A 16395-nucleotide genomic window follows, 5' to 3' on the forward strand; every position below is an offset into this window, starting at 1 on the left:
ATCATCAAAGTAATTTAATTATGGTCTTTCAGCATTACAGGGTTGCTCTATCAGGAGAGCTCTCCTGAAAAACATTATTTTTTCTCTACTTCTGGCTTGAATATTTTATGTGGTCTAACATAACTGTATAATGAATAGTCATGAATGCTTTCAATTAAATATATTGAAATTCCCTAACACGCTCAGTAATCTTGATTAAAATATCTACAGTTTATTACACATGGAGCACGTCCAGAAGGTAATAATGCTCTTCAAAGAGCAGGTGCATTCTATTCAAATGATTAGTCGAAAAGACTTAGAAGGTTGTTTGTTTTATCTGAGGCTGGGCAGACTCCACTCTATACAAGATCTATGATGAATAAAGGAAGCTTAAGAATTTCCCCTTCCAAGTTTGAACAGTGTTGGTGTCCTCTGTTAATCTCGTCAGAAGGGGAAAAAAATGCTTGAATAATAAGTGAAGTTATGAAAGAAGAACAACTAAATATTGTTAAACCAAGTATGCTTCAAAAATCTTACTTCCTGAGATGAGTCCATAGCACTGTAGGTAGTGTGCTTGCATAAGATGCATGAGACCTTTCCTTCCCTTCCCACCACCTCATAGCTGAGTTTAATAGCAGACACCTGCAATATCAGCACTCAGGCAGTGGAGGCAGGGGCCAGACATTCTAAATTGTCCTTGGGTACATCGTTAGTTTAAGGGGGCCTCTGAAGGAGCAGACATTCCTTAAACAGACAGACAGACAGACAAATATCTTTATGTATTCCCAAACATTTTTAAATGTTTGGCTTAAGTTTTTCATTTGTCAAAAAAGCAATGCATTTCAAAATAATGAGGAATGAAAATAGCTTAAAGGACACATAAAAAGAAGAAATGGTATAGAAACACACCATTTTAAGAATGAATTGTTTACTATAGCCAGGGAAAGAACATAGATTAGAGAGGGTAGAATGCAGGGCACTTCACTCCTGAGCAGCCTTCATGCATGGCAAGATGGTACCAAAACTGACTTTACAACAATTTAATGTTAACTTAATATTATGTGACTTCAATCCCTTGTTCTTCCCCTTTCTTATGATATTAGACTTTGCCTTTAATTCCCATGGACCCCACATGTTCAAGATGAAGGCTGTGGAATAATAATACATTTCCATCATTTTCCATGTGACGAATCCCTGTCAAATAGACTTGTTTTGATTCCAGCAGGGATAGACAAAAATTTAATGATTTTTCTATCTGGGTAGCTATTTAACAGTACATAATTTTATTTTAAACAGCATTAAAACTCTTGAAATGTTTTATTTACATTATTAAAGTGGGTTGTTTGTTTATTTTTACTATCTATACACAAGACAAATAAAGAAAGATCATTATTGGCATTAGTTTCTCAGCAGACTAGATTTTTTGATTCTTGTTAGTAACTTCTTACCATATTTCTGGCATAAAACTTAGAGTAGCTGTCATGTAACCAGTAGCAAAAAATATTAGGGGGAATTTTTAAATATATAATCTATACAATTGTACAGGTATTTTTAAAAAGTCATAGCTTTATTGAGGTTTCTCTGTTTTCCTTTTATTTTCTTTTATTATTCTCTTATTATTGCAAAAATTATGTAATTCGATTTTAAGTGCCTTTATCTCAAATCTAGGCCAATGCAACCAATATGGAACTCTATTAAATAAAACTTTTTTTTCCTGATATCTGCACAGAACACTGGATATGGGAGGAGGAGGTGAACACAACTTTTTAATGTAGACATGTCCAGACTTTAATCCCTGCTGAATGAACAAAATAATAGGGTGAGAAGAGAGTTGCTGTGCTTTTTCTGTGAATTCCTTTCTTTAGCTCACTACTACAAGTGTACTCCTACTGTGTGCTTCAGAATGTTGTACTAAGAATTGCACGGAGCAATAGAGTTATTAATGCTCAGTGAATGGCTCATGCTAATACATGTTGGCATTGTGGTGCCTGAAATCAGTAAACTGTATAAATTGGGCCATTATTAAACTATTGTGCAATGGTTAGATGTTTTTACGTCTGACTCAATTTTATACTTCAGTCTCTAGATCATGAGTTCTTTAAATCAAACCTGACTGTCATTTCTTCAAAGGAGATGAGCCTTAAAAAGAACCTAGTAAGACACCCCTTTATAATTGCTTCAGCGATTATACCCTGAAAATCTTAGGTAGCTAGCAAAACCATGAATTTCAATATTTTACTCTTAAGAATGACAATCTATTTGTAGAAAGAGAATAATCACCAATTATCACCCTGAGAGCAGAATCAGATGAACACACAGGAAAGGAACTGTAGAAAGCAAAAGTGGTAAGGTCACTTTTTATTTCCCCAAAATGCAGAATTGTACAGTTTGTACTCTCTTAGTATAGAGCAAAATCACAGGGGATCATATTTGAAATTCAGAAAAGGGAACTAAACCAGAAGGGGAACATTCATGAACTGAGAATATGCCTTTATGTAAGAAGAAAAGAAAGAAAGAAAATTCAAAATCCTATCCCCATTGAATGTAGCATCTGTCTACAAAGTTTTCAGACTCCTGAGAAGGTTAAATCCTGCATAGTTTCACACATGGTAAATTCTAAGCAGCATTTTGTAAACAGGATCAAAACCACACATCTTATTATTCACCAAATGAAATAATTTCCATAAATTCTGAGTGTAAATTTAATACACAGCATGAAAGATTTCTCTTCTTCATAATCATTGTGATTTCATAAAATCACTGTGTAATATTTGTTTAAAAGGGCAAGTGTCACAAATCTAGTCCAGTTTCATCAGGACTGGCAGCCTGTCCACAGATTGATGGGCACCTAGAGAAGCAACAGAAGTGCTCCCACTATTGAGCCCACGGAAGTGTCTACAGTCCCTCTCCACTGCCTATCAGGAAAGGGATCATGCAGAACTGTCAGGGCACAGGTAGCTCAGTGCTACCTGGGAGCTGACTGGGACAAAACACAGAGACAGCCACTGTCATCGGAACTCATATCTTACCCAGACAGCCAAACATTAGGATCCATCTACCTCCAGAGACCACAGGCCCACAGACCCACAAGAGAGAGACAACAAGATCACTTAGCATCACTGATAACAAGATGGCAAGAGGGAAGCACAAGAAACTAAAAAACAGAAACCAAGACAATCTGGAAACATTAGAACCCTGTTTTCCCACTATAGCAAATTGTGGATATCCCAATTCACCAAAAAACAAAATGCAAACTTAAAATCATACTTCATGATGGTGATGTAGGTCCTTTAGAAGTGTATAAATAACACTCTTAAAGAAGTACAAGAAAGCCAGGAGAACACACACAAATAAGTTGAAGCCCTTAAAGAGGAAGCACACACACAAAAAAACACACCCTACAAAAAGCACAACCAAACAGGTGAAGGAATTGAAAACAGTAATAGAAACAATGAAAAAATCAAAAAAGGAGACAACCCTAAATTTGGAAAACCTAGGAAAGACATTGGGAGTCATAGACTCAAACATCACCAACAGAATACAGTAGATGGAATAGAGAATCTCAGGAACAGAAGACACAATAGAAATCATTGACACAACAGTCACAGAAAATGAAAAGTCAAAAAGCTTCTAACTGAAAATATCCAGAAAACACAATGAGAAGACCAAACATAAGAATAATAGATTGAGAAGAGAGAAAAGACCACCAATCAAAAGATCCAGCAAATATCTTCAACAAATTTATACAATAAAGTTGCCCTAACCTAAAGAACGCGATGACCATGGATATACAAGAAGCCTACCATACCACAAATAGATTGGACCAGAAAAGAAACTTCTGACCCTTAATAGTCAATAGAACAAATGTTCAAAACAAAGAAAGAATATTAAATGTAGTAAGGAAAAAGGACAGGTAATATATAAATGCAGATCTATCAGAATTACACCAGAATTTTCATCACAGACACCAAAAGCTAAAAGATCCTGGACAGATGTCATACAGACCCCAAGAGAACACAAATGCCAGCCCTGGTTACTATATCCAGCAAAATTCTCAATTACTATAGATGGAGAAACCAAGATATTCCAGGACAAAATCTAATTTACACATTATCTATTCACAAATCCAGCCCTACAAAGAATAGTAGATAGAAAACTACACCACAAAGAGGGAAACTCCACCATAAGAAATGCAAGAAATTAATTTTCTTGCAACAAATCTCAAAGAAGAAAAAGACACAGACCTTTTACCTTTAAGCACACAAAGCACTCAAAGAAGAAAAGCACATATATTCTACCTTTAACAACAAAAATAGCAGGAAACAAATTACTATTCTTTAATATCTTTTAACATCAATGGACTCAATTCCCCAATAAAGAGACATAGACTATCAGACTGGATAAGTAAACAGGATCCAGCATTTTGTTGCATACAGGCAACTCATACACAGAAACTGAACAATGTTCTTCTCAACATTATTTTGGTCATAAAAGAAATAAGTAACAAAATCAAAGACTTTTTAGAATTTAATGAAAATGAAGGCACAACATACCCAAACTTATGGGATAAAATGAAAGCAGTTCTAAGAGAAAAACTCATACCTCTGAGTACCTCTAAAAAAGACACTGGAGAGATCATACACTACCAGCTTGACAGAACATCCAAAAGCTCTAGAACAAAAAAAAAAAAAAAAAAAAAAAAAAAAAAAAGCAGATACACCCAGGCGGGGCAGGCAACAGGAAATAATCCAAATCAGAGCTGAAATGAACCAAATAGAAACAAGCAGACAGACAAAACTATAAAGAACCAACAAAAACAGGACCTAATTCTTTGAAAATGTCAACAAGATCAATAAACCCTTAGCCAAACTAACTAGAGGGCTCACAGAGAGAATCCAAATTAAAAATCATAAATGAAAGGGGAGACATAACAACAGAAACTGAAGAAATTCAAGAAGTCATCAGATCCTTCTTCAAATCCTCTACTCAAGAAAACTTGAAAATGTAGAGGAAATAGACAATTTTCTGGACAGATACCAGGTACCAAAGTTAAATCAAGATCAGATACACCATCCAAACAGTCCTACAGCTCCTAAAGATATAGAGGCAATCATCAAATCCCCCCCCCAAAAAAAAATGCCCAGAATTAGATGGGTTTAGTGCAGACTTTTATCAGACCTTCATAGAAAACCTAATACCAATACTCTCCAAACTATTCTACAAAAATAAAAAAAGAAGACACACTACCCAACTCATTCTTTGAAGCCACAATTATGCTCATTCTTATACCACACAAATGGCCTACAAAGAGAACTTTAGACCAATTTTCTCATGAACATTGATACAAAAATACTCAACACAATACTTGCAAACCAAATCAAAGAACACTTCAAAATAATCATTCACCATGATCAAGTAGGCTTCATTCCAGGGATGCAAGGGTGTTTCAATAAGGAAATCCATCAACATAATCCACTATATAAACAAACTAAAATGGGAAACAAAACATGATCGTCTCTTTAGATGTTAAAAAAATCATTAGACAAAATTTAACACCCCTTCATATTAAAAGTCTTGAAATTATCAGGAATACAAGGACCCTACCTAAACCTTGTAAAAGCAATACACAGCAAACCAGTAGCCAACATCAAACTAAATGATGAGAAACTTGACACGATGCCAGTAATCAGGGAGTTGACAAGGCTGCCCACTCTCATCCTACCTATAGAGTATTGGAAGTACTAGCCAGATCAATCAGACAGCAAAAAGAGGTCAAACGGATACAAATTAAAAAGGAAAAATTCAAAATATCAGTATTTGCAGATGATATAATAGGATATGTAAGTGACCCCAAATATTCCACTAGAGTTCTCCTACAGGTGATGAACAACTTCAGCAAAGTGGCTGGATATAAGATTGGTAACCCAATCACAAAAGAAGACCCATGGTGAGCTCTCATTGATACTAGCCCCCTAAAGCTCTAAATACTCAAGAAACAATTTGCAGGCCTTATGAAGCTCAAGAAGAAGAAAGGTGAAAATTCAAATTTTTGTGCTCTTTCTGTTTCAGTTAGTGACATACTGGATTTAACCAAGTGTCCTTTCATGGATAGAGATGGATACTAACAGGAATAAGTTACCAGAGGCTACATCAATAAAGACAATCACACCTTCTCCCCCATTATCCATCAAACATCATTAGCACTTTTTGGTGGCAAGAAATATTATGAGCTCATCCCCATTGTTGACTGAATGTTTAAGGGCTGATTCCTATACAAGTCTCTGTGCAGTTAAGTGTTTAAGCTCATGAGTGCTACAACCATGTCATGCCCATAAGACATAATCTCAGAGATTTTCTCTTAAAGTCTAGCTCAGTAAGGCTCTATGCATATTTTATTTGTTTTGCTGTTGTTGAGACACTGGTTTTTACAAAAGCTATTAAATTCCCATGGATATCATTTGGAGGAACCATAGTAGGTCTAAATGACTTTATAAAAAGGATGATATCGCTTAACAGATTAAATTCCATTTTGCTAGAATATGAAGTTTGCTACTACAATATGAGATAATTGAAAGTAAGTATCAGATAAGTAACTAATAAAAACAAATCCCACAAAGGACAAATACCTCACATGGACACTAAATAATAAAAGTGGGATGCTAACTCCAGAGGCTCAGACTGCCCCAGAAACAACTCACAGACTATGTGAAGTTCAAGAAAAATAAGAAAAGAAAAAAAAAAGTCATGCTCAATCCTTACACACCAAGAACACATTGACAGATTCCTGGTTACAACCTGTTTTACATGTACTTTTTGCTCATTGTAAAAAAAAAAAAAAAAAGCCAAGCACTGACACAATTGTATTTTGTATACATTTATGCAAAAATGTTTAAATTTTTTATCTTTGTTTTTTAAAATAAAGTTTTAAAAAAATTAACTCAAAGACAAATTAAAGAAGTTATAGAAAAAAATCTTTGTTATTTAATATAAAATAAAGATTAAATAATTTAATTATGTCAAGAAAAAAACATCCCATAGTCAAAATAGTACTAGAGAAATACTCCAGGGAGAACTTTATGTTTTGTTTAGGTTTCTATATTCAAGTTCAAGAATAACACTGTGGTTATTTGCTACATAGGTCTTCCCAGGTTGCATTTTATACCTAATTATAGCATGATTCAAAACCTCCAACTCAGCTCAGGTTTCCAGTGAAGCATGAGAAGTTGTAAGTGATTCAGTTAAATGAGGTCTTTGACATTCGAGTCAGATATTTTCCATCAGTACCAGTACTTTTGAGCATAGCACATGGGAGAAAAAACAGGGGTGGCCTCTAGAGCAGGCATTAAAGCAAGGTTGCTTGGAATGTTAACTAGATTCTTCCAGCAGACATTCTACTCTCTCTCTCTCTCTCTCTCTCTCTCTCTCTCTCTCTCTCTCTCTCTCTCTCTCTCACTCACTCATTCACACTTTTTTAAACTGCTGCTTTAACTCATTAAAAGGGAAAGGTATTTGAAATAGGTCTTTTTAATATTAATATTTACTTCATTGTTTTGTCCCCAGACTCTGTCAGTTTATTATGCTAAATAAAATATTCTGACAGAACCATCCAATTAGTAATCAGAAAGGAAATGCTTTTATATATTGCACTCAATAAGCATTTCAATGTAATCATACCTTGGTCAGATTCAGAGTAGCTCGGTCCTTTGTGATAGATTTATGAAGCCAGAATGTCTATTATTAGTACACACTAATTACTTTAATGATAGAAAATGAACAGTTGCTTTCCTTTCAAACATACAAATTGTCTCTTTCTTCTCATTAAAATAGATGGGAAAGGAAAGAGCAAAATGAGAGAAACTTGGAGAGACTGGAATTGTAGTATGCCTTTGCACTCCACATTCCCATGTCCCAGCTAATCAAATGAATGAGGATTCCTCTAGCCAGGTCAGAAAAGCATTGCTCTTCCTGCCAGAGCCTCAGAAAGCTTGGTAGCATTTTTAGCCAAGATCTTACCTTAATAAGAATCTGAATGGATCCTGTGGCTTTTGCAGATATGAAATACCAGAAGCTTATAGTGCAGGAAGTGCTGGATTCTTGCCACATGGCACTCTTGAAGTGGGCTTTGTCACCGTGAAGGCCTACTGGGGTCGCCTCCAGATACATGAAATGACCTAAGAATAAGGATGGGATTTAAATAGTAACAAAAGAACAATGAGAAGATTATCTTTGCTTTTTCATCTTAGTTGATGGTTTTTATTACATTTCATGTGATCTAGCTGCCAAAGGCATTTTCATCTGAAATGGATAATAAATCTAATAGCCTTGTCTCTTGCTCACTGGCAGAACAATTCCCAACTCTGTTATTTTATCAAAGAGCTTCACAGTATGCAGACAAAATGACACGACAGATATTTATGCCATTACATCAACAAGATAGGCATAGGAATCATTTAATGGACTCCATAAACTACCTGGTATAAAACTGTATGAAGATTTCTATGAAATGAAAATAAGAGAATGCCCAGTCACCTGTTAAGTGTTTAAATAAAATCCTGGGAGTTTTAATGTGTAACATGAAGAGGAGGCTATTATGAAAATACATAAAACATATCATATATGTCAGATGTGTGTGTAGGTCTTTGAGTTTGTGGCCTAACTCATCAAATCTGTTTTATGTGGCTGTGAAATCTCAGTACTGAGATACCATTCTGCTTTTATGCACTGCTCAGGGATTAAGAGTCCTTTTGTCATCCTATTAATGTCCTTTTCTCTTTGAGTGTTGCATCTGACACTAGACTGCAAATACTTACTGTGTCAAATAGTCCATAATAAACATTCTTACAAATTTAGTCTTGCAGTTAGTTATATTTTCTCAGTTTCTCAGTAAGTTTCAATCTCTTTACCCATAGGTTTCATTGCATTTAGCCTCACAGCCTCTGTTATGCATGCTGAGCAAACTACTATGTCCATTTAAAAAAAAAAAAAAAAAAAAACTATGAAGTTGAGCTTTTGAAATATCAAGTAATTTGGTAATGATCAAAAGTGTGTCCAAATTCAGGGTAATCAGTGGCAAATAAATATTTTCAATTTAAGATTATCTGGTGAAAGCAATTTCAGTCATTTAACTACAAATACTGAAACTGGGATTAATGCTAGATTATGACTACCCTCACTATGGCCATTGTTTGAAAATAATGGCTCTGCTGGAGATAAGTAAAAGTCATCATGCTATTAAAGTGTTTCCTAGCCAATATGCCTGAGATCTCTTGAATATATTTTTTATCTGCCTGTATTAGCATTGTCTAGGACAGAGGCTTACTGCTGAATAATCTCATCTGCTCTAGCTCTTCCTAAACCCTGGCTGGTTGATTTAACTAAGTTGTTCTGGTTCTACCTTCTCTCCAATCCTGTCTTCTCTCGACTTCTCAATGAATTGTCCTGTTTGGTCTCAAACAAACTTTAACAATTTTCTTCTAATCTTCTTCTCCATCTTAATATCTGGCTTCAATTCCCTCTGCTGACCTGCACATGACTACATAAACTCAAGAATGAAGTTAACTCCATTCAGTTGCACTGAACTTAACGAACTGAATAGAACTGATTTGAACTCAGAGATCTGTATGCCACTCTTTCTCCTGAGTGCTGGGTTTAAAGGCACATACCACCATGCCTTGACCACATAAAGCCTTTCTTTACATGGAACTTGCTCTGTACCAGACTGGCCTTGATCTCAGAGATCTGCTTGCCTCTATCTCCAGGAATGAAAATATGATAAGAGTTTGTGTGTATTCCAGCCAGAGCAGCTGGATTAAAATTCTTCAGCATGATCTAATAAAAAAAAGAACTATGGGAGATTATATGCAAAACGTATTGTAGGAAGTGATGTGAAGATGCAGAGACCAGCTTCTTCTTAAAACCCTCAGAAGGCATCAGTTCCGCCACCTACTTCATGCTGGATTTCTGGCTTCGAACTCTGAGACAGAAGTAATGTCTACACCTTAGCTACCTGGTCTAAGTGTTTTGGTGAAGCTCTCCTAGGATAAGAACATACAAGCCAAAGGTTTGGTAGAATAGCAGTCTCCATGCCATGTTCTTGTTAGCTGCTGCTGCTGACAATGAGGGGGGATGTTATAAACATAAACAGAGCAACAGGAAGAATAGCAACAACATCAACAACAGCCTAATAGCTTACCATGTTCATTTCCAAGTGTGTGGTCTTTGGGAGGTCGTTGGCGTTTATGAGAGCCAATTCCTAAAACCCAATCGGAGTTTTCAGCTAGGGAGTTCTTCCAGCCACACCAACCTTTCTCAAAATTGCAGGAGCCACCACACTCGTTTTCATCACTGTTATCCCCACAGTCATCTACAAAATTACATCTCTGCTCTGGAGTGTAGCACCTGCCATTCTGACACTCCTCATGGCCCTGTGGACAAAAGCCTGTAATGAAACACAAATAAGAATGCTATGTTATTCCACACTCATTAAGAATAGTCTGAACTACAAGAATGTCTGTACAGAGTATATAATGTCTAATGTATAAATTATAATGTATAATGGTTCATTATTTATAGTGTGCCAAGGACTAGAGTTTTCTTAAGGGTTTGAGTTTTCTGACTCACATTTCTCTTTTCAAATTTGGTCCAATAAATAGGTGTATTTCGAGGTAAAAATAATGTGTATAAAATTTCAGAAGAAAAATCCATTTTGTGCATTGGCCTTAAATTTGATCTCTGACTTTATAACATAAGATCAAATATATTTTTCCCCTCTAACTTTTGCTTTGTTCTGTTGATCTGGGTCTTATTGGAATTTTTTTCAGTGGTTTGTTTGTTTGTCTTCAGGAAAAGAGTGTTGCTCTGTATTCTAGCCTGGAACTCACTATGATCCCTAGGCTGACCTGGAAATTTCAAAGCAATCCTAAGATTCTAACTTTTTCAATGCTAAGTTTACCAGCAGGAAGCAACTAATCTTATTCATCTCTTCCTTCTTAAATTTCCAGATGCCTGGAAGACAAGATATTAAGACTACTCCTTGCTTCATTTTTAGAATGGGCACCCCCATGTCTGGAAAGAAGCGGCATGGTGGTATAGAGTTGTTGTAGATAGGAGGTTGTGATCTATGTTTCACGCCAGTACTGAGAAATGCTCTGCAAACTACTGTCACAATCTGATCTTAAATATCTTTCAATAGATTTTTCTGAGGAATTGTTCCCGAGAAAGGCACTATTGCAAGGCACACATGCACACACACACACACACACACACACACACACACACACACACAGAGAGAGAGAGAGAGAGAGAGAGAGAGAGAGAGAGAGAGAGAGAGAGACAGACAGACAGACAGACAGACAGACAGTCAGAAGGTGCCCAAGTCAACAGGCTTCCCTCTCCAAAGCCTTTAAAATATATGGCAACAATGCATTCTCTTTTCACATGACTTACTTCCAGTAATAAATCAAGCAGTTTTTATTTGGTTTATTTTAGTATATTGATGATAAGACTAAAGACTTTAAATATTTAAATTATGGAACTCACTTGAGAATCATAATGCCAAACACTTCAGGGTACAAAGAAATACAAGTTACTTTTACTTTCTCACCTATGGGTGAGAAAATGGAAGGTTACAGATAATACTTTCTGTTTTCTTTTATTTCAAAACAAGAGTTTCTATTTGGCCCCAGCTCTCATGTTTTCTACATTATGTTCTAAATGTACTGGATTAAATAGAACAAAAGTTGAACGTGGCAGGACACACTGCTGAAAGTTAGTCGGATTGTGGCTGGGAGAAGCTTTATTACTGAGAAGTTGAGAAATCAATACATTATCATATTTTTTAACAAAAGATAACACTTACATTGATTCTGCCAATTTCAATTTATCTAGAGAAGAAAAATAAAACCAGTTCTTAAGATAAATTTCTCTAAAGTAACTGAATCAAACTACAACTGAATCCTTCCACATAAAGGAAGAAATATAGATGCATATAAGACCAGAAAAATGGTAAAATTTTAATATATCACACAAAATCAGTGGAGAAAGTATTTTGAGATACTGATTAACTTTTACCGTTAAAAAATGTGAAGCTACATGAATGAAAAGCACAATTATAAAGCTATAAAGACTATATTTAAACACAATCTTTATATTAATAAAGAAAATGCCATTACTATAATACAATACATTCTGTTTATATGATGATACACAATGATTTTGTGGCGTCCAAGATTACCAAAACACCACTCAGACTCTATCAAGTCTTTAATCACCAAATTTTATTTAAACTGCTGCTGACCATAGCTCCCTTATTGGGACTATGGCTCACTCACATGGAAGGGAGCTGTTAAATAATTAGCCACAATTCATTGTTTCAGACACACACTGAGAAGGTGCAGGTTAACTTCCCAAGTCTTTTGCATTCCTGGAATAGTTTAAACGGCTTAAAATTTCTGGAATTATCTTAAAATACTCAGATGGTTGAGATTTTGGCCTTAGTCTTCTAAGATGGTTGCTTTGGTTAAAATGAAGTCTTCAGAAGCTCCATTGCCCACTGACTCTGAGTCCTATGAATCAGACTATTATTGATTAACATTCATGGGGGATATAAAGATTGATAGTAGGCCTGTAGGATATGTAATGGTAATCTATATTGTTGATTCTGCTTTTATTTAGTAAGTGTCCTGTTTATGATACAAGAAGCTAATGCCAAGTATTATATATATATATATTCTTAACTGGTAACAGGGTTCCAGATCTGTATGCTCAGGAGTAAAATAATCAGGCAGTTCTTTTAAACTTTAGGTCAGGAATACATTGTATACAAATTTATGATTGGTCTATCAGACTAGAGACTATTTTTTCAAATATAGTTTTACCAATTATAGTATTCTTAGGTATACTTTCACAAGATAGTATGACTATAGTTTAGTAGCCTACTACAATCTAGTTTTGATAAAGGGCAAGAGAAATTATCAACTAACACTACTATCTATTTCCAAATTGTTTTGTGTAATTTTTTGTTAGAATCATGATAAAGACAAAAAAAAAAAAAAAACCAAAATAAACAGTAATGTACTTACCAGGCATCTATTGTTATATCAGACATTATGCTTATTAATTAACTTTGTCATTCATCATCATGGCATAGAATTTTATTTTGTTAAATGAAGAAATTACAATGCTGTGGATACTTCTATATGCACTAGACTGAAATTTCCTTTCTGAATGTGCCAATTGGGTAGACAGTCTTCTCTCTGTGGACAGCATTTCTATGCTTCTAGTTACCCACAGAAAGGTATCTGAAGAAATTCTATATAGTTATGAAACATCTTTTAGAATTCAACTTAACATACAGTCATTAAATTTAACCCCATTTTCTCCCATTTGTCTTTCACATCTAGAGAATAGACCCTTTCTTATCTCCTTGAACAAAGCTCAAGGGTAAGTGGATCAAAGATCTCCACATTAAACCAGATACACTGAAACTATTAGATGAGAAAGTAGGGAAAACCTTAGAACACATAGGTACAGGGGAAATTTTTCTGAAGAAAACACCAATGGCTCAAGCTCTAAGGTCAAAGATTAACAAATGGGACTTAATGAGATTGCAAAGTTTCCATAACACTAAGGACATTGTCAAGAAAACAAAATGGCAGCCAACAGAATGGGAAAAGATCTTTACCAACACCACATCAGATAGAGGCCTAATATCCAAGGTATACAAAGAACTCAGATATCTAGACACCAGAGAATCAAACAACCCTATTAAAAAATGGGGTACAGAGATAAACAAAACTTTCTCAATTGAGGAATATCGAATGGCTGAGAAACATCTGAGGAAGTGCTCAACATCCTTAGCCATCAGGGAAATGCAAATCAAAACAACCCTGAGATTCCACCTCACACTAGTCAGATTGGCCAAGATCCAAAACTCAGATGACAGCAGATGCTAGCAAGGTTGCGGAGAAAGAAGAACACTTCTCCACTGTTGGTGGGGTTGTAAACTGATACAAAAACTCTGGAAATCAGTCTGGCGATACCTCAGAAAATTGGACATAGTACTACCTGAAGACCCAGCTATTCCACTTCTGGGCATATACCCCAGAGACACTTTAATATACAACAAAGTTACATGCACCATAATGTTCATAGCAGCTCTATTTATAATAGCCAGAAGCTGGAAAGAACCCAGGTGTCCTTCCGTACATGAATGGATACAATAATTGTGGTACATTTACACAATGGACTACTACTCAGCCATCAGAAACAATGACTTAACCAAATTCTTAAGAAAATGGCTGCATCTAGAGAAGATCATCCTGAGTGAGATAACCCAGTCACAAAAGAACAGACATAATATCAGTATCACTGATAGTGGGATACTAACCCCAGAAAGCACTGAACACTCCAGAAACAACTCACAGACTGTGTGAAGCTCAAGAAAAAAAAATAAAGAAAGAAAAGAAAGAAGAGAAAAAAATCATTATGCTCAATCCTTACACACCAAGAACACATTGACAAATTCCGGGTTACACCCTGCTTTACATGTACTTTTTGCTCATTGTAAATAGTAAGACCTTAATGCAGAGTATCAAACCTTAAAAAAAAAGAAAAAAAAAAAAAAAAAAAAAAACGCCAAACACTGATACAATTGTATTTGTATACATTTCTGCAAAAATGTTTAAAATTTTTTCTTTTATCTTTGTTTTTTAAAATAAAGTTTAAAGAAAAAAGAAAAAAAAGAAAATAACCTGAATGCCCTGTTCTTCCGACAGAAGTGAGGAGAAAGACCATTAACCCAAATCATGGCAAAATTAATTAAAGCAATGTTTGCTGTTCATGTACATGGACTATTTTTCCCTAAGGTATATTTTAAGTTATCAGCACTGGACATGGGGAAGATGAGTTTTGCCTCCTCTCTGTCTCTCTGTCTCTCTGTCTCTCTCTCTCTCTCTCTCTCTCTCTCTCTCTCTCTCTCTCTCTCTCTCTCTCTTTCTGGCTCTCTCTGGCTCAGAAGGAGATGGTTTCCAAAGGAGCAATTTGTCAGGTTAATAGAAAGCATTAAAAACGCAGAATACAAACATAACAAGTTGGTCATAACAACCTCCTGAAACAAATGTGTGGTTGTTGAAGTATTGAACCATTTATAGTAATGTTACCAGTAGAACATAGCTCAATCTTTTAGAGAGATTTAAACATAAACAGAGATGAACCTAGGTTGTTTTAACTATAAGATAGCCATGTTCAAGCTTAAGATGGTGGCATGCTGCTTTATCATGCTCTGCATTGGCAAAACAATGAGAATAAAAATAAATACAACATAATTGGATGATTATATTTTTATCTGTTTTTTTTTCTCTAAATACCATAAATGCCCCAAACCAGTTCTTTCTTCTCCTATTTCATTTCTGACTACACTTGAGACTCATGTTCTCACAGAGCGCTATTATGCAAAATCTACAACTTTTCAATAGATCTTGAAAATATATAGTATTATCAGTCTCAGCATTGGACCACACATGAAATAGGACCAAGTTAATGATGAACACCAAGCTCTAGGAACAGTAGTTTTTGTACATTCAATATTTTAATCTTATGATCACAAAATATTTCAGTAAACTCAATCAAAACATATTTCATCATACTGTCATTCTTTGATCAAATTCATTATTGCTTTTATGAATTTTATTGACATTTGATCACTGAATCTTTAACCTTGCTCCAAATGTAAATAACCAAGAACCATGGATTTTTCAATATAAGATAAAAAGTAATGTTTGAAAAAAACTTTAAAAAGTTGAAGATGAGCCTCAGACTTGTGTGTATGCACAAGAAAATTTAAAGATGACACAAAACAGTCATATTGTTCTTGGCTTAATTAGGGTTTCTATTGCTACAATAGAACACCATTACCAAATATCTATGCAGGGAGGGAAGGATTTATTTATCTTGGAGTTCTATACTGCTGTTCATCATCTAAGAAATTCAGGGTAGTAACTCAAGTGGGGCAGGGGTCTGGTGGCAATAGGTGATAGAGGCCATGGAGGAGTTGTTGCTTACTAGTTTGCTTTCCTTGGCTCACTCAATTTGTTTTCCTAAAGAACCCAGGACTCCAATCCCAGCCAATATCAACCACAATGGACTGAACCCTTCCTCCCACAAGAATCACTATTTAAGAAAATTCCAGTTTTTATGGAGGCATTTTTGTCACTTCAGTTTCCCTCTATTTAGAAACCTCTAGTTTGTATGTGAAGTTCTTATAAGATGAACCAGCACATTGAAGAAAGGCTTAAGGAGGCTCAGGATGTTATAATACTTAAGAAAATCTGGTACTGACTTACATACCCATAAAACAATTGTTTTAATAAATCATAGACAATTTGATAATCGAAGTAAGTAAAGAAATAACTTCTGCTT

At 35.2% G+C, this 16395-nt stretch overlaps 1 protein-coding gene across 1 annotated transcript in view; it reads right to left on the reverse strand.

The window, feature by feature from the left end:
* MALRD1 (MAM and LDL receptor class A domain containing 1) overlaps positions 1-16395 on the reverse strand; it is a gene marked incomplete at both ends in the record, with an annotated part of 691362 nt that overhangs the window by 283189 nt on the left and 391778 nt on the right. Inside the window, 2 exons of the mRNA XM_080918486.1 lie at positions 7993-8150; positions 10172-10417. Coding sequence (XP_080774612.1) covers positions 7993-8150; positions 10172-10417 — 404 coding nt within the window. The remainder of the gene's footprint in view (positions 1-7992; positions 8151-10171; positions 10418-16395) is intronic.

Source organism: Micromys minutus, assembly GCF_963924665.1.
Source record: "Micromys minutus genome assembly, chromosome: 6".
Lineage (NCBI taxonomy): Eukaryota > Metazoa > Chordata > Mammalia > Rodentia > Muridae > Micromys > Micromys minutus.